The following is a 27,706-nucleotide window of genomic DNA, read 5'->3' as shown; positions in this document are numbered from 1 at the left end:
TAGCATTTGCCACATTATACATCAAATTAATCAAGCATAGTTAGTGTTATTACCTGAAGGCATTATTACCATTAAGCATGCCATGTATATGCCATGCCTGGAAATCAAATTAATAGTGTAATTCCTCCCCATCATAGCTCATTGTACACTGATATAATCATTCTCCTTGCCTTTGCTAATACTCATCTCTTTTATCAAACTTTGTGCTAGGAAAGAAATCTGGCTGTGATTCGTCGCTAGTGCTCATCCAGGCTGTTGTCATCTCCCGCCTGGACTCCTGCAACTCCCTACTTGCTGCCATCCTGCAGCGTTGGCCATAAGACTCCTGGAGAAAGCTGCTGCTGACCTGGTGTTCAACGGCCCCATGCTCTTCCACAAAACTTCCCTACTCCGTTCTCTGCACTGGCTCCCTGCGCTGTCCCATCCAGTTTAGGACTGTGGTGCAAGCCTACAGGGCAAATGAACAGCTCCCTCCGACCTCCAGGCTGTGGTCAAGCTCTGCTGCCTTGAGGTGATTGGTTCCCCAGTTGCTCCAAGCCCCCCTATGGCAGATTGTAACGGCCATGGCTCTTTTCTGTCCTGGCCTCACAGTGGTGGAATGAACTGTGCACTGATGTCAGAACAGAGCCAATAATACACACTGTTCATAGTGAGCCTAGTTATTATTGATTAACTTGGACTGTTTCCTCTCTCCTTGTCAGTCATTAAAATATGTTCAGTGTTTCACAATACTGATGTATAACATTTCATTATTTTGTCTCAGACCATTTCTGAAACAATCATCAGTGTCAGTATACATTTCCCTCCAATGTTATTGCTTGCCCATTTTTAACCATTTAACTACCAGACTGTACAAACGAATTGCACACCTATAGTATTTTCTAGGTATAGACTACTTATCCACTGTCTCTTAATGTTGGTATGAAATGGCAGTCAAACTATGCAATGATGTTCAACACTATTTCCACCCAAATTCCCAACAAATGTGGCCACCACACTGTTCAGGACATTCACAGGTCTTGCTCTCAGGGATCGGTAAAAGAAAGGGACATGGTTCCTCCATAATGTGCTAAGGCTCTGCTTAGATCAAAGGCTTGGTCATCAGAAAATATCACAAAGACAGTGATCACAAAACAATTAAAAACATGTCACCAGTGTATGCCTTAACCCTAGTCAAATTTCTAGTATGTGTGAACCATATACATGGCAGTAAACAGATCTTGAGTCATACAAACTGGAGGATGCTTGACCCATACAAACTACTTTAACTCAATTTCAATAAACAACTTAAAATATGGCAGACAGAAGAGCTGAGCAGACTTGGTAGATGACTGGATGATCTTACAGAGAACCAAGGGAAATTGACTGGTATTAATGCTAAGAGTAATGAGGGATGAGGTGCAGCTGGGCAGAGTGGAGACAGGTAGCAGGTGATGCAGGAGATGGGAAGGTGAGTAGGCAACAACCAAGCATGAACAGGAACTGGACCACTGGCTCCCCTTGACTGTCCAACCCATCCATCAGCGCCAGCAGAGTGGACACGATAGAGCCAGAGAGAGAAAGACAAATGCAACGCAAGGTTAGTTTAGTTCCAATCGCCCATGTGCAACATCAATCAAGTACGCAGCCAAGCTGAAGAACTGAGTTACACCAGAGGCGGAGCGAGGCGGTGGCTCCGTGACAGACAGGCCTCACCTGTGTATCTGGTCCTGTCTGCTGGAGCGTACTGGGGCCAGCCGGTCTATCTTGTGGAAGAAGATGAAGGAGGGTCTCATTAGGTTGACCTGGGGAGAGACCAACAAACAGCCATCACAAGCTCTCAGTCAAAACTGAGGATGATGGTCAGGTGTCCTGTCCAATAATTATACCCCTCTCCCCCAACCGCCACAGTTGCCCCATTGGCTAACCTGGTCAAAGAGAAGGCAGAGCTGATTATGTGTTCTGATTCACCAACCCACTTTCTAAGGCAGTCAGCTCCTTTCCTTATAGACACCTTTGTGTTTCCCTGCCTACACTCGTTAGTCTGCACCCGCGCCACTGGGGTCTTGCCTGTACTTGGGGGACTGTAGATCAGAGCACTACACATCTGTAGGTGGGGGGGGGGGGTTGGGGGGAGTATGTGAAAAACAGGGACTTCACAAGACAGCTCAAATTAGACAAGACAGCTTAAATACGGCTGGGTCTTCATATGTTTACTGGAGCAACGTACTGTAGTGTGGTCTCACCTAGGAGGTTCTTCTATCAGGTGATCGAACAGAGAGGGGTTGCTCTGCTTCCTGTTCACTGACTGAAAAAGCAATCACAGTGGGATTTAGTGACATCATCAGTTTGATAAAAGAGATGAGTATTAGCAAAGGCAAGGAGAATGATTATATCAGTGTACAATGAGCTATGATGGGGAGGAATGACACTATTAATTTGATTTCCAGGCATGGCATATACATGGCATGCTTACTTGAATGGTAATAATGCCTTCAGGTAATAACACTAACTATGCTTGATTAATTTGATGTATAATGTGGCAAATGCTATAGTAGCATCAGCCCACTATAGCTAAATAATGCCAGACAAGATTACAGACTGTAATCAATGTATGAACAATGTCACATTGATCATGCTCAACATTATGTTAAAATTGAAATACATCTGAGACCTCCGAACGTAACGTTAGCATTAACTAACGTTAACCCTAAGCCGTTAGCATTAGCTACCGTTAGCATAGCTCCCTAGCCTATCAATATAGTTGATGTTAATATAAAGAAATGTAACATTAGATAATGTTAGCTAAGTTATTCAACATTGACCCACTTACCCTCTAGATCTTTTCCAACGATGTCCTAAAGTAACCACATGTCATGATCATTTGCATCATAGACATACGTTCATATCTATGATTAGCATGATCATAGCAGCTTCATTGCTAAAAGCATAGCTAGCCGACGTCATTGCATGACATCCTATCCAATCAGAGGCAGAGTAGGGCGGGTCTTCCTATGGTGACGTGTTTTCCGCCGAGTTCACAGTGTAAGTGCACAGCACATGTTTCAAATGGCTCGATACAGGTATTGGTGGCTTCAAAAACAAACAAAACCCCATTGAATTAAAAGTTTATATTGATTAGATTGGTCTCTGATGCTGAATGATACCGAGAACATTTGTGTTTTCCTTTTCTAGCCCCATCTATCATAATCCACAAACCATGGGAAATAAGGGTCTTGGGCCGCATGCCGTCACGTGACTTGCAATACCGGGCTTTGGCCACTACGTCAAATGGCTTCATGCGCCGGTGAGCAACTTTCATTGAAATGAATAGGTAGCCATTTTCAATGCCGTCTCCAGTTATATTATACCTCCATGCTCTCTCTGCTCTCTTCAGCTCTCTCTACTTAAAGTGACGTCTGATTCGTCTGACTATACAAGGACACAGAAAGCATTTCATATGGGACAGCGACCATAGGGGACACATTCCATTCCTAAAATATACCCCTTCTTCACTTGCTTGTCGATTCCTTGTTGATTATGGACTCAGAGCTCTACATAAAGTGGCAAAGGTAGAAATGAAGCAGTTTGGCTCTGTGGCCTAGTGGTAGAGTGTCCACCCAGAGACTGGGAGGTTGTGGGTTCAATCCCCGGCCGAGTCATACCAAAGACTATAAAAATGGGACCTCCCTGCTTGGCACTCAGCATCAAGGGTAGGAATTGGGGGCTAGATCACCACTGCGGTTTTCCAGACTGTTACGCCCCCTGGTGGCTCGAGGCAGAAGAGCGCAACATAGGGCGACACAATGAGTCAGTGAGGGTGCAAGTACACAAAACCAAGAGACGAATATGCTATAAAGAATTTATTACCAAACAAAGGCAACACAGGGAAGTCAGTGAGAAACTAAATGTGGCACCAAAATAAAGAACCAAACATAAATCCCGCCCCTCCCTTAACAGGTGCAAAGCACCCAACAAAATACAAGGAATGGTGACCACAACTAAAACTGGGGTTCTAACAGAAAATAACTACATGTGGTGAAAGAAATGGAAACCCCGGGGTGTCTAAGGCCTGCTCACTGCTCCCTGTGTGCAAACAGACAAAAAGGGTTAAAACAAATACAACTAAAGTGGGCTGGTAAGCAAAACAAGGATCAGGTTAACAACTAATAATACTACATTGAAGCTCCAACAAAAGGTTAACCAATAACACAAACAAGAAAGCTAAACAAAACCAAACCGCTCTACATACCCAAAGCTCTGCCACCGCTCAGGTAGCAGAGAGAGAACTGAACACAAAAGGACATATATACTGTATAGGGGAGGGACACCAGGCGATTGGATGATTGGGGAGGTGGGCTGGAGAACCGGAACAGGTGTGAATGATGAATGATGATTGGAACCAGGCGGCCGCATCTGCTAGAAGCTTGACAATGAAGAAACAGAAGGGGGAGACAAAAACAACACCAATACAACACCAAACACATACTGGGCCCAAAAGAAAACAACACAGCCAACACAAACAATACGTAACACAGACATTCCAGGGGCCTCATTTATCAAAGAGCGTGTAAATTCAGGTGTAAAAGAGGGCGTACGACGAAAACGCGGAAAATGCGAAATGTAGCGTACGACGAGAATATTTACACGCTTTTCGGATCTATCAAAAATGTCGTACGCCATTTCCTGCACGAAAAATCCGACGCTGGTGGAGAAGAGAGCGTACGCGCACGCGCCCCGTGTTCCGCCCTCTCCACGCCCAAATCCAACCATATATGGTCAAAACTATGACAGCGCACAACGTGGATACCCCGGAAGGAACCGACATAATATAGCGTGGAGCATTAGGACAGACAAATACGTTTATGGAAAAACGCGGAAAGAAGAGAAACTTTTCGGAGACGGAGATGCATGTGCTTGTTGGTGAGGTCCACGCGAGGAAAGAAAATCATCTTCGGAAGGTAAGCTATTTGTACGAGCCTACATTTGTCTGATTGCTCCTACAGTTTAGGTAGCCTACTGTACGTTTCGTGCATCCTGTATGTGGCGTAGGCTACACGGACATGCTGTATTATGTGGCTGTGAGGAAAGCAAACATTCCACACATTCTGTGGTAGGCTATGATTGATTTAGGACCAAAAACAGGGAACGATAACACAGATGACCACTTCATAATGTTAGACCACATTAAACATTTTCCCCTCTGGGAAATTAAGACTCTCATCTAAATCACCCGGTAAATCACACTTAAGCATTTATTTGGCTGCCAACAGAAAAACATATCAATTGAATATGGCTACACAATAAAATGTTTAATGCATAATCAAGTTAACAGACAAACTCAAAGAAAATGACTGAAATTGTTTCTCCAGACTCTGACGTGGGGTGGGACTCAGAGGAGGGGGAGTCTGCAGTGGTCCTTGACCTGACGGTCGTGCCCCCGCCGGTTGCAGCCTCTACATCCAGCGCCACGACCTCCAGTGCCTCCACCTCCAGCGCACCGGCCTCCACCTCCAGTGCCATCTCCAGCGCCTCCGTCTCCGTCTCCACCGCCCACGCCTCCACCTCCGGCTGCCAGCGTCCCTGCCTCAAGGGTCCCTGAGGGCTGGGCTTCCTCTCAGACGCTGTGCTGGAGGCTCATGACCCTAGAGGCCCAGAGGGAAATGGCAGAAGGGATTGGGGCAGTTGTGGGGCAGTTGTGCAGCAGTTGGTGGAGGTCACCACACTACACCACCAGAGCCAACAGGACATCCTCACTGCACTTCATTCCCTCACACATGCTGTCACGGACCTCACACTGTCACTCACTACCACACTCACGGACCTCACACAGTCACTCACTACCACACTCAAGGACCTCACACAGTCACTCACTACCACACTCACGGACCTCACACATTCACTCACAAACGCACTCACACACCTCACACAGTCACCCACCAACAGACAATAAAATGGTAGAAATGTGAACCTTACTTGTTTGTGTCTTCATAGCTGGCGCATGACCTCAGTGTGGGCCCTTTGGCCCCGCTGGTAAACCTCATGACGGGGAGGGGGCTGAGGGCTTGGGTCCTCATTTTGTGGTGGGGTCTTGACTGGTTCTCATTCTTATCAGCTTTGAATATACATCTTGGCAAACATAACAGAATGATGTACAAGGAGGGGACAGATACCTAGTGAAAGTACTATTGGTTGCTAGTAAAAAGACAATAATGAGGGCTTGGTATAAGGTGGAACCCCCAACCAAGGAGCAGTGGTGGGTGTTGTGGAGGAGATTTATGAGATTTATTTATGCATTGAGGATGCAGGAAGGAAAGTTTGAAGGGAGATGGGAAAAATGGATGGATTATAGAAGGAAGTGTGATGATACCACTAATATTAAAATTGTCATATTTGAGTAAGAAAAAAAAGCTGCATGGATGGAAGTACCCATAAGCTGTTATTGTAAGTTTTTATGTTTTATTGTATTGTCGTTGTATGGATGGAAAATGCTAATAAAGATTAAAGTAAATAAGACAAAGAATATGTATCTTGGCTATGCACACACCAACAAGCCAGCCGTCACGCGCAGCGCCTGCCTCCAGTCTAGCCCCTACCCTGCTGTGCGCCAGGATGAATGAGTCATGCGTGGAGCCAGGCCACCGTGCCACTACACTTGTGATGAGCATGTCGGCGTCACATATGATTTGGGTATTTATAGTGTGCACATTTTTGCGATTCACATAGACGTATTCATTCAATGATGGTGCCCTTATGTGGGTGCAGTCGCCATCGCCGTCACCTCTTTGGAGTTCTATCTCGGCCAGTAGGCCGAGTAGCGCCGGATTCATTTAGGCTCACATTGCGCACAGGAGGACTGTCATTTATATGCTTACCAAACAGCAAACAGGTCCACATGATCACATATTAATGACAATCTAATTGGTCAATTATTGCCGTTTGATGGAGTGCCTGCATTAGGTGTGCGCATAGGTTAAGTTTGGGGAACAAATCCATATCGGACCATTAATGAGCCGGTTAGAGGACACGTCTAATCTTGCATTGCGATATATGTTGGTGCTGAATTGGGCTATTAGCCTACATGATTGTGCGTTCATGAACTGTCGCTCTTATTCTCTCCATCAAACATTGTAATTCACCGACGCACCACCTGCGTCGCCAGTTCCCCCTGTGTTCAAAAAGGGTGTAGAAAACCGTGTAAATCGGTAGGACAAGTTGAGAGGTGTCCTACAAAAGCGCGTAGAAAGGCGACTACATTTTCGCCCTTTCGGCTTGATAGATCGCAATGTGGGGGGGGGGGGGGAATGGCGTACGCCTGAAATCGCGGAAAAGACCGTGTAAAAGAAGGCGTACCTCAATGATAAATGAGGCCCCAGAAGAGGGCCATGCCCGGGCCACCCTTTACTCAGAGAAGGCCTCTTCTTGCTGGGATTGCAGCTGGCCAGGCTCCCCCCGAGGGAGAAAAAGTATTTTCCAAGATTTAAAAAAAAAAAAAAAAAAAAAGGTAGAAAATGTATTTATTTTGATGACATTCGCAGTAACAGCAAGAAATTGTCAAGGTTACACGTTTTCTGTGTTACCCATGGAGGTGTTACCTAATCCGCAGTGTTCCAACACACCACCACTGCTTCCGTTTCAATTTGTTACATTTTGTCGGGGCTGAATTATACCTCCATGGGGCTGAATCGCTAGGGGAGGGGGGTTAACAAGGCAACAGTGCAGAAACAGGACCATCCCACTCCGCAACAACGAGCTTGCGTGTTTAATAATGTGTATGTGATGTGGATGTTGATTTGGAGCCAGTGCAAAGATGCCAGGATAGGGGTGATATGGTATTTACGCACTCCCATCCGGATCCTGGCAGCACTGTTCTGGATGTACTGGAGCTTTTGTGGGAGGAAGAGGATGAGTACTTTTTCTTTCCTTTTTTTCTTGAGTTACTGATATTTATTTAGCTTTTTATGTATAAGACTTTAATTTATATGTATATTTCTGTAATTCCACGGTTGCTTTGGCAATATGAACACTTGTTCTTTCATGCCAATAAAGCCCATTGAATTGAATTGAATTGAGAGAGAGGAGGAGGAGAGAGGAGGATGAGCCAGAGAGATAGAGAGAGAAGGAGCCAGAGAGAGAGGAGGAGGAGGAGGGAGGATGAGCCAGAGAGAGAGAGAGAGAGGAGGAGGAGCCAGAGAGAGAGGAGGAGGAGAGGCCCGCCGGCCCGCCTCCTCCTCCTCTCGCTCTCTGGCTCCTCCTCCCCTCTCTCTCTGGCTCTTCCTCCTCCTCCTATAAAAGAGAGAGATAGAGAGAGAGAAAGAGAGGAAAAGAAAGAGATAAACAGGATCCTCCTATAAAAGAGAGAGAGAGAGAGAAAGAGAGGAAAAGAAAGAGATAGAGAGGATCCTCCTATAAAAGAGAGAGATAGAGAGAGAGAAAGAGAGGAAAAGAAAGAGATAGAGGATCCTCCTATAAAAGAGAGAGAGAGAGAGGAGGAGGAGGCAGAGAGAAAGATAGAGAGCGCTAGAGAGAGAGAGAGAGAGGGAGAGCGCGCTCTCTATCTCTCTCTCTGCCTCCTCCTCCTCCACTCTCCCTCTCTCCGGGGCTCTCTGGCTTTTATACACCCCCTGGCCGACGTCACAAGGGCGCTCTGTGACGTCACGATTTTCAAGGCTCTTTTGACAAAACTACCAACTTTGTGAGTCACAGTTGAGTTCTAAAATCCCTTGATTGGCACTTTTGGTTACATTTCTGACAGTGTAGCCTACTAGACGTAGTGAGCCGTAAGCGGTCATCCGTCTTATTTCTAGCCACTAGGAAAGACGTTGCCATAAAGCAGGGCTGCCAAGTTTGACCAAAAACTTGGAGTGAGATTTATCCCCTTCCCCGTTAATTTTATTGTCGAGCGAGTTGTTGACAGCGGGGGGGATTGATCATTTTTATTGTGATTGTCGCGCGAGTTGTTGACGGGGGGACTTTTGCCCTGAATTCTGCACCTTTGGTCGTGAGGCGGGGTTCGTTCGATCCACCCGATCCCCCCCTGGCTACGGGCCTGTAGTAGGCCTATGTTATGTTCAATTCATAGGTCCCTTGTCGTTTCACGCACAATTAACCATCACCAGGCAATCACGATAGATATGGCACAGCCGTCACTATTCACAGCTGTCAGTAATTTATGGGCCGGCTCTAATAAGCTTATTTGCTAGAACCAATCACTTCCGTTTATCAATTTCACACGCTCTTTCTCGAATCTAACCCACCAATAGCAGGCTTATCAGCGGCTTTAACCGTGCATATATATAGGGTGCAGCACAATCGCTCAGTCTGGTTCTGATCCTCGCAGGTTCGCCCCTCCATCCGGCCCCTGCACCGCCCTCGGCCGTCTGGTCCTCTGCGAGTACCAGGGACTCCATCTGGGGGAAGCTCCGCTGGGCCTGCCGATCAGGGCTCGCCAACGCCTTCCACGTCAGCCAGATGGAGCCCTTACCCAAGACTATCTAGAATACACTTTACTTTTATCACGTTGTCACTTAAGAGATTTGAGTTCAATTCACACTATGTTGGTTGCACATCCCCGTACATTCCCACACTGTTTCCCTTCATTAAATGTTCAATCTAATCCCATTCTCAGAGAATTCTTTATAATAGAAATGATGTAGTTCGGTGAAGGTACATCGTAAGGCCGATTTACGATGTAGCCTACCTTGGGTGGAGCTGTTTCCCAGAGCCTTCTTAGAAAAGGTATACCTTGTGCCAAGAAGGCTCTGGGAAACGCCTCGCCACCTAGAGGGGGACCTAACGACGTTCGTACGATGAACGTAGCGCTACGATGCCTCTGGGAAACGCGCCCTGTAGGCTATACAGTAATCACCACAGTGCCCTCTGTAGGTAGATCAATGTGAATCACATGTGCAGTGACCATGTTTGAACGTACGCACATTCATTGAAAGACAAAACTGGAATCATACTTTACATCAGTTTATATTTATTGTCCTGTATAATTACTTGTACACTACTACTACTGACTTTTATACAATCCAAAGGTTAGCGCTGTTGTATTTTAAATAAATGAACAGGTTTGTTGAATATCATAGTACTGTAGGTTAACTCTTGTTACATACTGAATGTAACACCCATAGTGATAAAAATGTTTTTATTTCTATGGTAACACCACATGAGTGACATGAGGGTTGACGAATGGAAAGGAAGACTGAGGGTGTTCCCTGATTGCATCACCGGCTTTCCTCCAGTCCAGAGTTAACAGAGGCGGGAGACACAGTGGGCACTTAGTGAGCTTCACTGTGTCGGTGCTATTGAGTTAGATCTGGACTTAACGCCTCTTAAAGCCAGTTACCAGGAGACCTCTGATAGAAGCTTGGTGCAGGGGATCGGGCCGGGTCCACGTGTCTGTCTGGTATACTTGATCACACAATGGGCCAATTCTGACCTATTCAATAATTTGAGAGTATGAGTTGATAGTGGTTCATAGGAGCTACAGAAAGACAACTTCTGTGAGATTGTAACTACGTATCCCCTGCACCTGGATACAGGCAGAAGCGCAACAGTTTGCATTACCAGCGACCATATTACAAAGGACAGGGGTGCCGTCTGGTCCTACAGTATGGCAGGAACAGTCGGCTAAGTCTGTTGTAGAAGCTGACCTTGTGTACAAGCTTCATTAAATACATCGTAGAGACCAGCTTCCCCCAACTCACTCATCTCTCTTTAAAGGAGCACGCCCCAACTTTTGGGGAAATGAGCTTATTTGCCATCTTCCCCAGAGTCAGATAAGATTCATACCCTTCTGTTCTCTGTGCGTGCAGTAGGAAGCATTGAGACACGTTAGAGCTGTTACCCTAGGCTAATGTTTCAAATCCATCTCCAGTGATTGAGCTAAGCTAGGCTAACGGCTACAATAGGTCTCAATGCTTCCTACTGCAGGCACAGAGAAGAGAAGGGTATGTATCTTCTTATCTGACTCTGGGGAGGATGGCAAATAAGCCAATGTCCCCCAAAGTTGCCGTGTTCCTTTAAAGGAAGCAAAACCCTTCTACTAAAAATAAAAGGGTTTGAACATAATGGACTCATGTATATTCAAAATTTGAATACATCTGCAGCAGATAGCCCAAAATCGTCAAGACATGATCAAATCACTTAAATACATTTCAAGAGAAGGACACAGGTAAAAAGGTCAAATAAATAAACAATAAATAGCAGAATAAATAGATCAATAGATAAATAAATAAATAAAATAAATAAATTGCTGTGGTTAAAACATAAACCCACATGAGTGCATGGATGCTTTTGCAGTCATCTTTCCTGTGCAGTACCTTGGACGGCCTTAATGAGGCGCTGCACAGGATAGGGTGTTCATAAAGGGTACAGTATGCCCCTCACACTGGTCATTAAGGGTGTCCTCCACACACTGGTCAGGCCAGAGGAGGGAAGGTCACAACCGTCTCAACACAATAAGTGGAGAAGGGAAGAGAGGAAAAGTATATAATACATAGTTGTTTCTGTCCCTTCATACCTCTGTACACAGGTCACATACAGGTCGGAGGAGGAGAGGCGACAGATGCACCCTGGGACCTGTAGTTGTGGGTACTCTCATACAAGCAGCAGCCTTTCTCCTGATGCATCATGCTAAGTAGCCATCCCAGAATAAGCCTCCTCAAACCACATGGAATATACAGTGCATAGTTTACAAGCCAGAACTTACAGTTTTGAGCTATACAGCTTGACATAATATTGTACACCTTTAAAAAAAAAAAAAAAACTTCGGTTCCTTCATCGTCCTACATAATCAGCTGACTTTATCTTTTGTTCTCGCTTTTGTTGATCTATCAGGTTCTTAAAATAGAACAGTCTTTGGGGAAATCTGTCTTCTTTTCACCTTCGTCCAGAGCAATGGAAGAGTTCCCATTGCTGGAATATTTAATATTTTTCGTTTTGTTTGGTTATTTTTGCGCAGTGGAAGGATATTAGAGAAAGTGCTCATCGATTTGTTCTTTAGGCTTCCTCAATTAAAAAAACTTTAAGCTGGCTGTGTGTCCTCAGAGACATGAATATCTAAGATGAGTGTGCAATATTAAAAACTCCTTTCTCCTTTGCTTTGATCCTGGCTCTCTGATGTACAGTGTGAAGAGATTGAGACTAGGTGGGTCCAGCTAGGGCAGAGCAGGTCTGGCCCTGTATTTGAACCAGTCAGGGGTGTATGAATATACATCATTTCTAAATACCTAGCATGATTATTACTCTCTTCCATTCTCTTCTCTGTCTGTCTGTCTGTCTGTCTGTCTGTCTGTCTCTTTGTCTGTCTGTCTGTCTGTCTGTCTGTCTGTCTGTCTGTCTGTCTGTCTCTCTGCCTGTCTGTCTGTCTGTCTGTCTGTCTGTCTGTCTGTCTGTCTGTCTGTCTGTCTGTCTGTCTGTCTCTCTGTCTCTTTGTCTGTCTCTCTGCCTGTCTGTCTGTCTGTCTGTCTGTCTCAGAAGCCAGGGCTCTCGTAGCTGCTGCGGCTGTAGTAGCTATGGTTACGGCTGGGGCTGCGGGTGCGGCTCCGGCTGTAGCTGCTGTAGCTGTCGTAGCTACGGCTACGGCTGGAGTGGGAGGGGCTGCTCACGGAGCTAGAAGAGGAGGGGCTGGGCCGGTAGTAGGGGATGGGCCGCTTCCGAGCGCTGAGGAGAGGAGAGGGGAGGCAAGAGGGGAGAAGGAGGTCAGAAGGCACATAGAGACCTTGGGACAGGTTAATGTAAGGATGGCCGCCGCTTTGACAGCTGCCCAGAGACCAACTCCTTGGACGCCACTATGCCGTTTTGATAAATACTTTAACGATCGCCTTAGGGAGAAATTTTGTTTAGCATAATGACGTGAGTTCGATTTAAGATTTTACAAATAATGATGTTAAAACTCAGAATCAGAATTCGTTTTTATTTATTGCCATGCAGTTCTTTCAATGTACTAGGAATTTGCTTTCGGTCGTGGTGCAAAACATGGATAGGAATAAGTATACAAATGGATCAAACTGATTGGGTGACGAGTGTGGTGTATTTTAGGGGCAAACAATGGAGTCTGAGTCATCTGAGAGCTGGTCAGCGGGCAGACCACCAGGGTGTTAGGATTAGGTGCTGCAGTCAGGTTGAGGGACGCTGAAAGAGAGCAGCTGCTTGTGTTAGAAGGTGTCTAAACATACATATGCACTCACGCACACATACACACAAACACACATACGTAAATTAAAGCATTAAAGATTGCCTTGTTAGTGGAGCCCCCCAATGTTCCATCCACAAGGTTGCTGGTTAAGTTGAGACGTTAGATGGCATTAGAAATCCTCTGAAGGTTAGCTATCACCCTGTGATTAAAGGTTAGCTATCACCCTGTGATTGAGTGAGTTTATGTCTACAGTGGGACATCAATGCTATCAAGGTCTTTCTGCTTCCTTTTTATCTTCTGTTGATTTGATCCACAAATCACAGCCTTGGAAATTTCAATGGCTCCACAGTTGACGATAATGGATAACCTTGATAGTATTTCTGTCAAAGAGTAAAACAGCCTGTTTTCTAGCATTAGTACAGATCTACTTAGTACAGTAGCTGTAGTGCTGGTGTAGCATATAGATTTCAAAAGGAGAGGGTGACAGATAAAGAGGGCGAGTGGTGGAGGAGAGGAGAGGAGCAGCTTTACTCTAGGGAAGTCTGCTTTCGTTAGCTGCTCTGCTTCACCAAGCTTCAGGAGAAGGACTACCAGAGTCCTGCTGCACGGCAACTGTTACCACGGTAACCTTGCCAGCAGCTCAGCAACATTCCGTTGTCTTGGCTTCGAGGGACCTTCACACAGGAGTGAGAGAATAACACAGCATTTCACCTGTGTTTTACAGAAAAACATTTGTCTGGGAAATACAATGTTACATATTCAAGACATTTAATATATACCTTGTATTACTATCAATGTATCAATGTTATACATTGATAGATGCCCCACACTCAACCGTTGAGAATGCCAGAGATTTAATTGGTGTTGAAAACCACATAAAAATGTGTGAGGGAGAAGTACAGACAAACTCTCCCATACTGTCACCCCTTGATTCTGCTTTCACTGAAGGAAGAGCCATGACACGCACAGTATCACTCAACAATGCATTGCACAGTATAACATCCACTATGTGTGATCAATAACTCTGATCAGTGTTCAAACTATGACATGATGGAAGAGCTTCTAGTCTGGTCTGATCTGGTCTGGTCTGGTCTGGTAGAGTCAGGTCTGGTCTGGTCTGGTCTGGTCTGGTAGAGTCAGGTCTGGCCTGATCTGGTCTGGTCTGGTCTGGTCTGGTCTGAACTGATCTGATCTGCTCTGGCCTGGTCTGCTCTGGCCTGGTCTGCTCTGGCCTGAACTGATCTGGTCTGACCTGGTCTGCTCTGTCCTGGTCTGAACTGGACTGCTCCGATCTGGCTTGGTCTGGTCTGAATTGGTCCGGTCTGGTTTTACCTGGTGATCCTGCGGGCTTCCATGAAGCTGGGAGAGTCTCGTCTCCTCTTGCGAATGGGCGAGTAGCTCCGCGAGCGGCGGCGTGCTCGGCTGTCTGCGTCAGAGTGGTGGGGGCTGTCTCTCTCCCTGCACACACAAGCATCTCGTCAACCAGCCTCATCGACAGAGTTTTGACTGGCCGCTAACTACAAACTTTGCTGGTCGGGTGAGCGTCCACACAAAGGGAAGTGTCCCCTGGCAGAGGTCGCACCTGGAGTTGTTCTGTCTGTTGTGGGGGGACTTGGCCTTGCTGGGGCCTCTCTCTCTGGACACGGAGCGCGAGGAGGAGCGGCCGCTGCTCCAGGAGCTACTGCGCTGCCGGAGGCCCAGCCCGCCCCGCGACTCGCTCTTCTTCCTGCTTGACGCGTGGCGGTGGCGCCCCGGGGAGGCTGACGGGCTCCGGTGGTGGCCTTGCCCCCGGCTGCGGTGGTGCCGCTTAGACGAGTGGCCTCCTTTGGTTCTGGAGGGAGCGGGATGGAGATGTTAGTGGCCGCGACCGATAGCCGTTAACGCCGTCGCCCTCATTGCTACAGGTCAATCTGAGAATGGAAGGACGGTGTGAACGGACTGAGCTAAGCCGTGTGAGGAGAGTGCTGAGAGAGGGTGCGTGGTGGTGTGTGTCTGCTCACTTCCTCTGGTGAGAGCTCTTCCCTCTGTGAGGCTGGTTGCGCTGGGAGTGGGCGGAGTCACTGCTGTGCGCAGGGGAGCCGGGGCTCCTTCCCTGGGCTCGCTGGCGCCCGCCTCTCCTCCCAGAGGCCTCGGAGGCGGACCTCCCTCCCCCCGTCTGCCGGCCCACCTCACACACAGCTTGTCCAGCCTGGGCCTGGCCCGCATGTGCTCCGGAGCTTCTGCGGGTGGCGCTGTGGGCCTTGTGCTTTCTCAGCGGCGGCAGCGGCGTGGACTGGGCGCCTGAAGAACCAGCAGTCAGGGATCTGAGCCTCTGTAGAGAAATGATAACCGACAAACCAAAAAAAACAAACCAAAAAAAACAGCAAACAAAAAAAAAAAGAAAAAGGGAAAACAGGGCCTTAGAGATTTTTCACACTGGTGTTTGAGCGCTACGGTGCACTTGCCAAAAGAAGGTAAACATCTAAAAGAAAAGGTCTAGGTTTTCTCCATATGGCTTATAGACAGTCCTCTATGGTGCAGCACATGCAATACTCGGCATGCAAAACCATAATGAATCAAAGAAATTATAATCCCGAAAAGAAAAACAAAAAACTAGGAAGAAGAGGAAAAAAGGGAGAAAATGTAAAATTATGAACCAAATTAAGTTTAAGAGCAAAGAGAGAGAAGAGAGTAGAGAGCTACAGACTTGTAGAGTAGAAAAGGAGGACTTCTTCAGTTTTAGTAATGGTTCAAAACAAATATGAAACAAAACAAAAGAGTAGACAACTTGACGGAACATCACAGAAATGGAAGGAACAAAATAAAGATTCACAATTATAGAGTCAATCGAATCAGAAAACAAATCGTCTGCTACTCAATTTGCTGTTTGAGGATTTTTTTTCCTGTAGAACAATTGCTTGAGATGTGAACAGCGACCCATTTTCTTTGTTTTTTTAATTGTTACTCTTGTTTAACTCCCTTCTGGTTAACATCCACTTACCAATAAAGTGGTATTCCCTCCTTTAGTAGGTAAGGTATGAAGAAAAGGGAAAAGTGGGGCAACATAAGTGCATCATTAGATTCACAAAATGCAAGAGAAAAAGACACAAAACCCTTCCCTGGCAGTGACTCATGAGACAATGCATGGATATCAACGGAAAACAACTCAAAAGAAAAGAGGAAGACCACAATGTGCAGGGAATGTCTCACACCAGGAGTACGCCCTCCAAACCTGTCACTCTCCTGCCCCCTGCTGGCCAGGGGGCAGACAGCCAGGGGGGAGTGACCACTGACAACCAAAACCCATCTCTGCCTCAGGTCACGCTTTAACACATCTGGACTGGTTCTGCTGAGCACACACCTGTGCTTCACTTCTATCTATCTCTCGCTCTAGTCGTGGTTTATATCAGTGATTATTTATTCATCAAAAGCGTGTTCTCTGTGAACCGTGTTTTGCCTGGCTTTCTTATGGACAATTTCCTTAATTTCCCCCATCTGGAAATACAGGAGCTAAGCAGGACATTTCCCATAATACTTCTATGAACAACGCAACCGTATAGGGGATACTGACACGTCCTCGGAATCGTTAGCTGACTAGGATCATTTGGTGCAGATGGCACACTAAATGTTATTGATGAGAGCATTGGTAAAAGTAGCAGGAACCAGTGTGAGTGGGTTGGAACCAGTGTGAGTGGGTTGGAAACAGTGTGAGTGGGTTGGAACCAGTGTGAGTGGGTTGAGGTTTATTCTAGGTCACATCTCTAGTGGAGCACTTTAGAAGTCAAGTAGCAATTGTAACTGTCGCAGGGTTCATGAGGGTTTGTGTGGGTGAATATCATAGTGTGGAGGGCCTGCGCTCGCCTCCCGGTTATATACAGGCACACATTAGAAGGTCAGAAGTAGAGAGCAGTCTCCCAAGCAGCAACAGTAAATATCCAAACACAACGAGGTCTCTTGCATGCGTTAACCTTTTCCTGTCCAGTCTGCCTAGCTGGAGTATGGCTAAAGCAGGGACTGATCGCTGGAAAGACCAGAAAGAAGACCCCTTCTCCACTAGAAGAAAACACACAACCACTGATGCTAATGACAGTTGTTAGAAACAGTCACCGAGGAAATAAATATGATCAAATCATAAGAAGAATGTACTAATTCACCAACGAACAGAGAAATGCCGGACAAACAGGAATGCATTCTACCAAAACAGGAAAACGTGGATAAAGAAATGGATCTGCAGATAGAGCGAGATATTGGACTTCAGTATGAAGTTTGAGGAGGAAAGAGAAAAAAAAGCATAATTCTAAGTAATTTAACCTTGAAAAGCAAAATCAAATTGATCAACTAAAGTAAAATTAACCAAAGATCCCTGGCAAAGTATAGAAAGAGAGAAACAGTGACGTCAAACTAGGGTGCTTCTCACATTCTCATCTGCATGAAGATCACGTGCGTAGGCAGAACGTTACCTACCTTCCATTTCAATCAGTGACACGTATGCAATATCAACATAAAAGGAAAGGAAGAATAAAAGAGCAAAAGGAGAAAGGAATGTTCTCCGCAGCGAAATGGGAAAAAGACAATGACCTCTTTTAGTATCAAAGCTATGTATTTGTCCAGAGACTAAGGAGAAGGAAACAAACCAACAAACGGAACTAAAGAAAACGGAACAAACCAACACTTAAATCAAAATCAAACTAAAAGAGAATGGGTCTAAAAGCTACATGATTTGCTGTCTTTTTCGCTTGTACAAATGCAGCCATGATTGTTTCTAAAGGGGTAGAGGGCGCAGGTAAGTGGAGAGAGTTGATCATGATATAGAAGTAATCCCAGAGTTTAGAGTTAACTAGAGAGAGGGGAGGAGGGAGGGAGGGATAGAGGGAGGGAGGGAGGAGGGCATGCAGAGCTGGCAGATGACAAAGAAGGGGGGAAGAGCATGTCAGGATAACGGAGAGGGCGAGACGTGAGTCACACACAACACAGATGGACAGGTAGGGGCAACGGGTAGGGGCAGTGTCGGAGGGAGGCTGAGGGGCAGTCACTGCTAGGATCTACAACTAGTTGACACATTGAAAAGGGACCCCAGTCACATTTTGGGCAGGATGTTCTTCTATTCTACCACTTCTTGTTTTTGGATGATTCTAAAGACTTGAAATATAGAGAGGAGGGGGCCTTAGGGGGGTTGGTCAATTCAATATAAAATCAGGAATCACAGGGAATGAGATTGAAAATGGCACTATGAGTCAAAATGGCTTGGGTCCCTTTAAAATACCAATGTTACTAAATGTGTGTTGTCCTATTTAATTTCAACATTGCATTGTATTCGCTGCACTTTTAGTAGGTTTGCAGATGTCCATTTGGCATAATGGACAAGAGGACTACAGACAAGAACAGGAAAACACACGAAGGTGTAGAAGAGATGAAAACCCAAGTCACTGTATCTAACCTCTGTAGGTTCTAGAATCTTCCAGAGTAGTTTGTCCTCAACTATAAACACAGTGTTCCTCCTGCCAAACAAACAGGAAGGCTGAGGCTACTGAATTTCAGTGAGGGAGAGACAAGGTTTCTCCTGCTTGTGGAGACTGACAGAGAGGTCTCGTGGCCCAGATCAAAGAAGATGCTGTCAAAACCTGTGACAGATTTGAACCAATCAAATGTTTTGCCTCAACACATTTGACTGCCTCAAATCGTCAGATGCAGAGCTTCATAAATGGGACGGCACCAGAGAGCACCCTGGCCAGTCTCCACTCTGAACAGAGAGAGATAGATCCACATCAGGGACAGTCTGACAGACGTGATACTGCCACCTAGAGGCAACATGCAGGTCAACATAGTACAGTAAACAGGAAGCAAGAAGAAGGGGCGTGTTCAACACCTGATGACGTCTGGGTGCTCTTTGACACTTCTGGAGGTAGGGGGGGGGGACTATTACTGAGCAGAACATGTGCTTTAAAAGACAACTGTATTGACAAGAAAAACTATTACACATACCCATTTAACCTACTTGGTCCAGTTCCAAAACATATGAGTGCTTTTTACATAAACGAGACAGAAAGGTTTGGGCATTTATTCATGGGTAAATACCACTCAAATCCATAAGAAAGCAGAAAAGAAACAGGAATGAATGAGACAAGCAGTGGGAGAGTGAGAGAGAGAAAGAGAGAAAGAGGGGGAGAGAAAGATATAGAGAGCGCAAGCAGGCGAGAGAGCCCTTCTCATAAACGCATGCAAACTGGAGGAGGAAGTCGGAGGAGATACATGGGTAAATCACTCTCACATTTCTGGAGGCTGTGCACATTCAGTTGCTTATTCAGGAGTGATAAACTATGTCGAGCCTGCCGTCTAAATTATATCTTTCATTCTTTAGCTTTATTAGCAAGACTGACAGTTAAGAGATCCCAACAGGGTTACTGTTTCCCCAGAACTATGGATGTGCTTACACCAGAGAAGCTTGTTTCTTATATGCCTAACAGAGACTTAAAACACAGCACAGTCTGTCTGTGTTCGTACCAGTGATCAGGATAACACAGTATAAGAGGGGTTACCGTTTCAAAGGAGTCAAAGCATGGAAACAGTTCCAAACGAGATAGTTAGGGAGGAATAAGAATGACAGTGGTGACACATCAGAATATCAACACTGGGTTAGTGTGGTGATGAGCAAAGCCAAATATGGTAGATGTTAAGAGTCACTAGGTTTTCTCTGTATCTGCATGTAAAACATGTGACACCTGATATTTCTCTCTACAGTAGCGTTGGAGCAATGCCTTCTCTGTGCCTCAGCATACTGTACCATAGCTATGGTAGAGTCAGTTTTCCTGCTACAGGAACCCTCCTGTTTTCCTGCCACTCTCAAGCTGAACACGTAAGCTGAGTTCTGACTTCACCGTTCATGTTGACTACGGTTACAGTGAAATCACCAACCTATCACATACAGCAGTAGAGATAAACGTGTGACATGATGACCCCCTCCCCATGACACTGAGCTGTAGGCTTAGCTATCTATTCAGCTCAGGCAACGTTTACTTCAATAGCTACTTCCATATCAGGCAGTTGGATAAGTATGATCAACATTGGTCATTAATAAGCCCTCACTCTAGTTGAGCCTAATCACACAAGTACGACGGTGTCGTCATGAAAACTCTTTCATAGTTCATTTAAGTTATGAGGCTTTAGCAAAAACATAAAGTGTGTGTAAAGTGTTCATGGCTTTTCCGTGGTTAACGATTCTTTCTCCTTTCACATCTCTGCAGGAGGCTGCTGGAAAGCGGCCCCAGTGTTTCTGGCTCATTAGGAAAGCCTGATTGTCCGTGCTACTAAACCCCTCTATTTCCACTGTACACATTGCACCATTGGGTCAAATATTAATGGATCGGAACATCTTAACTTGTTGCCGGTATTCTCCAAGGGCTTGTCTCGCAAGAACCACTCACACACATTCTTCCCTCCCTCCCTCCCTCCCTCCCTCCCTCCCTCCCTCCCTCCCTCCCTCCCTCCGTCCCTCACCCTGCTAACAGTGAGCCAGTGTGAAGAGGAATTGGGGAGGCCCAGAAACAAGCAGCATGGAGATCGCACACAGGGCAGGGCGTTGATATGTACAGTAACAGAAACTGCCCTGCCGACGAGGAAGAACTCAGGCAAGACATATGCTATCAGCGCCGAACAAAAAGAGGAGGAGTCATTTCAACCGACACAAAGGAAGAAGAAAACTCGAGTTAATCTGGAGGAGACAGTGTTGAGGAGACCGTTCTGAGAGGAAGAGGGCAGTGGGAGGGAGGGAGGGAGGGAGAGGGGGAGGGGGCGGGGCGAAACAGAGAAGACTACGTACATCTTGCCCCTTGTCGCCCTCGGCGCGGTCGGGTCTGCCGGCCTTGCCGTTGCGGCTGCGCTCGCCGTGGTGGCCGTTGTGCCACGTGACGAGGCCGTCGGGACCGGGGGACGGGCTGGACGCTTTGTGGCCATCCGTCTTGTGCTTGGAGTTGGGCCTGGAGGGACAGTCACAGGCAGACATGACCTACCGTGTGGGAGCTCTGAGCACGCCGGCTACAGCGCCTGGGCCTGGACTCAACAGGGTAGCATAGCGCTTTAATGAGAGAGCAATCAAACGCACACCGAGAAGCAGCATTCGGGTAATGACTCTGGGGAGCGGCGGCCATTCACAGATATTCTCTGTTACCGTCTGATGAATATGTGAAATGGTATGTCTGTCTGGCACAGATGTAGAAAATGTCTGCACAACATAGCCGAGGGTGATACTCAGAGTGAGTGAGGGGAGCCGAGGGGGGGGGGGTCTACCTGGCAGGGGACTTGGAAGGACTCCCCCTGGAGGAGAGTGATGCACTGCGCGAGCTGCAGCAGCTGCCTCTGCGCTGAGACCTCCTGCTGGGGGAGTCTATCGGGGACCTGTGGGGCACCACAAACACACGCACACACACACACACACACACACACACACACACACACACAAACAAAGACATAATCATATGCATGCAAAAGAGATGAACAATGACAGAACCCCCCCCACACACACACACGTACTACAAACATATCTCAATGGACCCTATGCTGTGTTGCACAATGGGTGGACGTAGAACTATTTCAAACACACTGTAATGAAAATAGCAGGTAAAGAGAATACAAAGGCAGCCTGTACCACATATACATGTCACATCATTTAGCTCGCTGTCACACTGAGATCAAGCTGGCGAAACTCTAATACAGTAAAATGCTCTTAATACTGTAATTCACTGTAATCCAGTGAACATGACTCGGTCAGATCTCCACAGTCAGATGGGCCCAGCGTGACAGGAGAAGAGCGCTGGTTTTGCTCAACCCATCCTCACACTGTGCGCTCTGCTGTTTCTACGGACGACAGGATCCTACGGTAACATGCAGAGAGGGGGGCTGGTGGTCCTGAGCTGGACACCCCGAGGCCCTTACCTCCTCCTCTGCTTGTTCTTGTCTTTATGCTTGTTCTTCGGGCTACCCGATCTGAAAGAGATGTCATTGCCTTAACACGGTGAAAACCGCTTTCTCTTATTGTACTTTGTGCTTTTATTGTTTATTGTATTTTGTGTACAGCACTTTGGCTCGACCGCAGTCGTTTTTAAATGTGCTATATGAATAAAATTTGATTTGACTTGACATGTAAAAATCTGCATCTGCCCGTATGAGCGCATATTCCTTTTTAACACTAAGCGGCCATGAGTGATGAGTGTTAGGTGTTGAGGTGGTGTGACGTGTTGAGGTGGTGATGGTGAGTGTTAGGTGTTGAGGTGGTGATGGTGAGTGTTACGTGTTGAGGTGGTGATGGTGAGTGTTAGGTGTTGAGGTGGTGTTGAGGTGGTGTTGGTGAGTGTTAGATGTTGAGGTGGTGATGGTGAGTGTTAGGTGTTGAGGTGGTGATGGTGAGTGTTAGGTGTTGAGGTGGTGATGGTGAGTGTTACGTGTTGAGGTGGTGTTGAGGTGGTGTTGGTGAGTGTTAGGCGTTGAGGTGGTGATGGTGAGTGTTAGGTGTTGAGGTGGTGTTGGTGAGTGTTACGTGTTGAGGTGGTGTTGAGGTGGTGATGGTGAGTGTTAGGTGTTGAGGTGGTGATGGTGAGTGTTAGGTGTTGAGGTGGTGATGGTGAGTGTTAGGTGTTGAGGTGGTGATGAGGTGGTGATGGTGAGTGTTAGATGTTGAGGTGGTGATGGTGAGTGTTAGGTGTTGAGGTGGTGATGGTGAGTGTTAGGTGTTGAGGTGGTGATGGTGAGTGTTAGATGTTGAGGTGGTGTTGGTGAGTGTTAGGTGTTGAGGTGGTGTTGGTGAGTGTTACATGTTGAGGTGGCGTTGAGGTGGTGTTGGTGAGTGTTAGGCGTTGAGGTGGTGTTGGTGAGTGTTAGGTGTTGAGGTGGTGTTGGTGAGTGTTAGGTGTTGAGGTGGTGTTGGTGAGTGTTACATGTTGAGGTGGCGTTGAGGTGGTGTTGGTGAGTGTTAGGCGTTGAGGTGGTGTTGGTGAGTGTTACGTGTTGAGGTGGTGATGGTGAGGCTTAGGTGTTGAGGTGGTGTTGGTGAGTGTTAGGTGTTGAGGTGGTGATGGTGAGTGTTAGATGTTGAGGTGGTGATGGTGAGTGTTAGATGTTGAGGTGGTGTTGAGGTGGTGATGGTGAGTGTTAGGTGTTGAGGTGGTGATGGTGAGTTTTACGTGTTGAGGTGGTGTTGAGGTGTTGAGGTGGTGATGGTGAGTGTTAGGTGTTGAGGTGGTGTTGGTGAGTGTTAGGTGTTGAGGTGGTGATGGTGAGTGTTAGGTGTTGAGGTGGTGTTGGTGAGTGTTAGGTGTTGAAGTGGTGTTGGTGAGTGTTAGGTGTTGAGGTGGTGTTGGTGAGTGTTAGGTGTTGAGGTGGTGTTGGTGAGTATTAGGTGTTGAGGTGGTGATGGTGAGTGTTAGGTGTTGAGGTGGTGTTGGTGAGTGTTAGGTGTTGAAGTGGTGTTGGTGAGTGTTAGGTGTTGAGGTGGTGTTGAGGTGGTGTTGGTGAGTGTTAGGTGTTGAGGTGGTGTTACGTGTTGAGGTGGTGATGGTGAGTGTTAGATGTTGAGGTGGTGTTGGTGAGTGTTAGGTGTTGAGGTGGTGTTACGTGTTGAGGTGGTGATGGTGAGTGTTAGATGTTGAGGTGGTGATGGTGAGTGTTAGGTGTTGAGGTGGTGATGAGGTGGTGTTGGTGAGTGTTAGGTGTTGAGGTGGTGATGGTGAGTGTTAGGTGTTGAGGTGGTGATGGTGAGTGTTAGGTGTTGAGGTGGTGATGGTGAGTGTTAGGTGTTGAGGTGGTGTTGGTGAGTGTTAGGTGTTGAGGTGGTGTTGGTGAGTGTTAGGTGTTGAGGTGGTGTTGGTGAGTGTTAGATGTTGAGGTGGTGTTGAGGTGGTGTTGAGGTGGTGATGGTGAGTGTTAGGTGTTGAGGTGGTGATGGTGAGTGTTAGGTGTTGAGGTGGTGTTGGTGAGTGTTAGGTGTTGAGGTGGTGATGGTGAGTGTTACGTGTTGAGGTGGTGTTGGTGAGTGTTAGGTGTTGAGGTGGTGTTGAGGTGGTGTTGGTGCGCGGGGACACACCTGTACCGGCTCTTCCTCCTGGAGCCAGACGCAGACCTACACAGAGAAGACGAAACGTCCGTCAACACCATGGATGTATTAATAGAACGGTCAACACGCAGGGCAACGCGGTCGCCACGCAACCGCAGGGCCCACGACGCCTCCCACGACCGTCTCCGGCGGAGCGGCAGACCTAACGCTTCCTCGGCCCTCGTGCGCACACACGCACTCTCCAGTTGCCATGGTGATTAGTCAAAGTCAAGAGAGTCGGGAGAAGAGCTTTTCTTTTTGGAGAACGCTCGCTACGGGATCGCTATGCGACGCGGCGTCGCGCACCACGGCGAGGATGTGAAGCATAAAAAAAAAAAAACAAGGATCCCGTTCGTTAACTGTGGCCCGGTCCTGCAGAACCGCAAGCCCAGGTTCTCTTCCACTGGGGGCTCTTCTCTTCGGCTTGTTCTGTTGGACCCATTCATTTGGTAGGCTGGTGCTCATAGTTAACCCCTCCCTCCCTGCTGTTCTGACGGGGGGGGGGGGGGTTGTATTGCCCTATAGGCACTGATTGGGGCTTCAATATGGAGTCCCAAGACAGAATAAACCCAACTTCACCTTGAACGGAAAATTGTCTTGTCAGGTGGAATGCGGCAAGAGTGCATAGGTAATCACACACATCAGCACTCATGGATATACAAACACACACACACACACACACACACACAATCATATATATTCCGTGTGGGGTCCCTAAACCAAACGTAGCTACAAAATCTGAACCTAACCCTAAACATAACCTTTGACCCCTAACTCTAACCCTAACCCTATGCCTAACCCTAACCATAATTGTAACTCAAGCCCTAAACCCTAACCTTTCACCCCTCGGCACACACACACACACACACACACAGACACACACACACACACACACACACCTTCCCTTGGCGGCCTGGCTGTGGGGACGTGGTTGTGCCCCTACACTAACCATACATTATTCATCAATAGACAATACCTGCATTGCAGAGGATGCTTAGAGAAATCTGGGAAGGGGAGAGTGGCTGAGAAGGGGGTGGAGGGGATGCTTTATAGGGTGGAGGGCCGGTGTGTGTTTGTGTGTGTGTGTGTGTGTGCGTGAGTGTGTGTGTGCGTGTGTGTGTGTGTGTGCAGTAATGCTCAGCAATTTGGCGAGAGGCTCATTTTTCTTGTTTTGCAGCCCACATACAGGCCTGGTTATTAAAGGAATGAATGCAACCCCACCCCCCAGACAAGATAGAGAGAGAGAGAGAGAGAGAGAGAGAGAGAAGGGGAGGAGGGGTGTGTGTGTGTGTGTGTGTGTGTGTGTGTGTGTGTGTGTGTGTGTGTGTGTGAGGGGGGTTAGAATTGCTTATTGTCGTTATGCTATCCCTAGGCGTAGCAGAATTATTCTTGCCTGAGCTCCCCCCCTCCTCTCTCTCTCTCTCTCTCTCTCTCCCCACACTCTCTCCCCCTCTCTCTCTCTCTCTCTCTCTCTCTCCCCCTCTCTCTCTCTCGTTCTCTCTCTCTCTCTCTCTCCCCCTCCTCTCTCTCTCTCTCTCTCTCCCCACACTCTCTCCCCCTCTCTCTCTCTCGTTCTCTCTCTCTCCCTCTCTCTCTCTGTCTGCTGATGCTGTGTCTGCTGATGCTGTGATTATTGCATTTTGGGCGGAAAGATGACTCGGAAAACAATATATAAGAAAAAAAAGTAAGCATCTTTTGTGGAGGGTATTATTACTCATGATACATAATGAAGGAACGGGAACGATATCCTGTCTGATGCCCTCCTCACCTCCCCTCTTATCAATACTATACAGGAAGTGCTGTTTTATGTAGGAAAAATAACAACTTATTAGGAGAGAAGTGAAAGGACAGGCCTGACTGATCTAGGAGCTGATCTAGGAGCTGTTTCTAGCTCCGCCCAGAGACAGAGTGCTTCTCAGTGGCTCTAATCTAGAGGACGGCTGCTTATGAAACATTAATGAGGCACAAAGTCCTGTTCTCAGATACAAATCTGTCTCTCTGATGCCACACTCACGCGCACCCACATACACACACACACAGGCATGAACACACGCACACACACACACACACACACACCTGTCTCGCTTGTGTTTCTTCCCACTCTTCTTCTTTTTGTCTCTGCGGGAGGGGGAGGAGCTGTCAAACCTGGAGTAGACAGACAGACAGCTCAGAGGGAGACAGACAGGCTGACAGCTCAGAGGGAGACAGACAGACAGACAGCTCAGAGACAGACAGACAGACAGACAGCTCAGAGGGAGACAGGCAGACAGACAGCTCAGAGGGAGTCAGACAGCCAGCCAGCCAGACATACAGCTCAGAGGGAGGGAGACAGACAGCTCAGAGACAGACAGACAGCTCAGAGTCAGACAGATGGACAGACAGCTCAGAGGGAGGGAGAGAGACAGACAGCTCAGAGAGAGGGAGACAGACAGACAGCTCAGAGAGAGGCAGACAGACAGACAGCTCAGATTGGCGGAGGCAGACAGACAGACAACTCAGAGAGAGGGAGACAGACAGACAATTCAGAGGGAAAGAGACAGCAGACAGACAGCTCAGACGGGGGGGGGGGGGGGGGGTGCAGACAGACATCTTAGAGGGGGGAGACAGACAGACAGCTCAGAGTGAGGGAGACAGACAGACAACTCAGAGAGAGGGAGACAGACAGACAATTCAGAGGGAAAGAGAGCAGACAGACAGCTCAGAGAGAGGGATGCAGACAGACAGACAGCTCAGAGGGAGGGATGCAGACAGACAGACAGCTCAGAGAGAGGGATGCAGACAGACAGACAGCTCAGAGGGAGGGAGACAGGAACAGGGAGAACGTAGCAGCCTTTCATGATCGTTAAACGGACAAGGACACACGCAGGAGTATCCTTAAACACAGGAGTATCCTTCAACACAGGAGTATCCTTCAACACAGGAGTATCCTTCAACACAGGAGTATCCTAAACATCACACGCTGCGATAAGACGGCCTGTCATACTTTGTTTCTTAATTGGCGCTCAGACGTAACATTTTCATTTTGATCATCTTGCTTTATCGTTCGTTAGGTGTTCTGCTTCTTCCCAGCAGGAGTCCTTCCCAGCAGGATCTCCAGAGACATCTTTCACTCAAGCTCTTTTTCTCCTTGGCTTTTTACATCTTTCTAGTTTTCCTAGCTCGTGCTATCTGAATCGCCGGCAGACATGCTCTCTCTCTCTGTCTCTCTCTCTCTCTTTTGCAGTGTCCTTAAAACATGTGAAAGAAGATCTCAGCTATCGTGGACTGCTTTAATCACTCCGACAGTATTCTAATCTGATCCTACAACCACATAAGTATCCAAGAGAATACATCCAAAAGAGAATACATTCACAGAAAATGCTTGGGATGGTTTAGACTTTTAACAATATCAAGAGTATTCTGTCAGTGGGAGGATTCGGCGCCCTCGGTACTGACCGACTTCTCCTCCGCCCCGATTTCTTCTTCTTCCTCTTCTTGGGACGAGGAGATGGAGAGCTACTCGATTTCCTTTTCATTCTACAGGG

At 47.2% G+C, this 27,706-nt stretch overlaps 1 protein-coding gene across 1 annotated transcript in view; it reads right to left on the bottom strand.

The window, feature by feature from the left end:
* Positions 1-12,458: 12,458 nt before the first annotated feature.
* The window catches only part of srrm3 (serine/arginine repetitive matrix 3), a gene marked incomplete at both ends in the record, with an annotated part of 32,708 nt that continues 17,460 nt past the window's right edge, over positions 12,459-27,706 (bottom strand). The window contains 10 exons of the mRNA XM_084449883.1: positions 12,459-12,648; positions 14,456-14,581; positions 14,706-14,954; positions 15,124-15,434; positions 20,919-21,075; positions 21,386-21,493; positions 22,031-22,081; positions 24,174-24,209; positions 26,259-26,327; positions 27,618-27,698. Coding sequence (XP_084306009.1) covers positions 12,459-12,648; positions 14,456-14,581; positions 14,706-14,954; positions 15,124-15,434; positions 20,919-21,075; positions 21,386-21,493; positions 22,031-22,081; positions 24,174-24,209; positions 26,259-26,327; positions 27,618-27,698 — 1,378 coding nt within the window. The remainder of the gene's footprint in view (positions 12,649-14,455; positions 14,582-14,705; positions 14,955-15,123; positions 15,435-20,918; positions 21,076-21,385; positions 21,494-22,030; positions 22,082-24,173; positions 24,210-26,258; positions 26,328-27,617; positions 27,699-27,706) is intronic.

This window comes from Borostomias antarcticus (assembly GCF_949987555.1).
Source record: "Borostomias antarcticus genome assembly, chromosome: 15".
NCBI classification, from domain to species: Eukaryota; Metazoa; Chordata; class Actinopteri; order Stomiiformes; family Stomiidae; genus Borostomias; species Borostomias antarcticus.
This window is presented reverse-complemented; position numbering and strand designations above follow the sequence as displayed.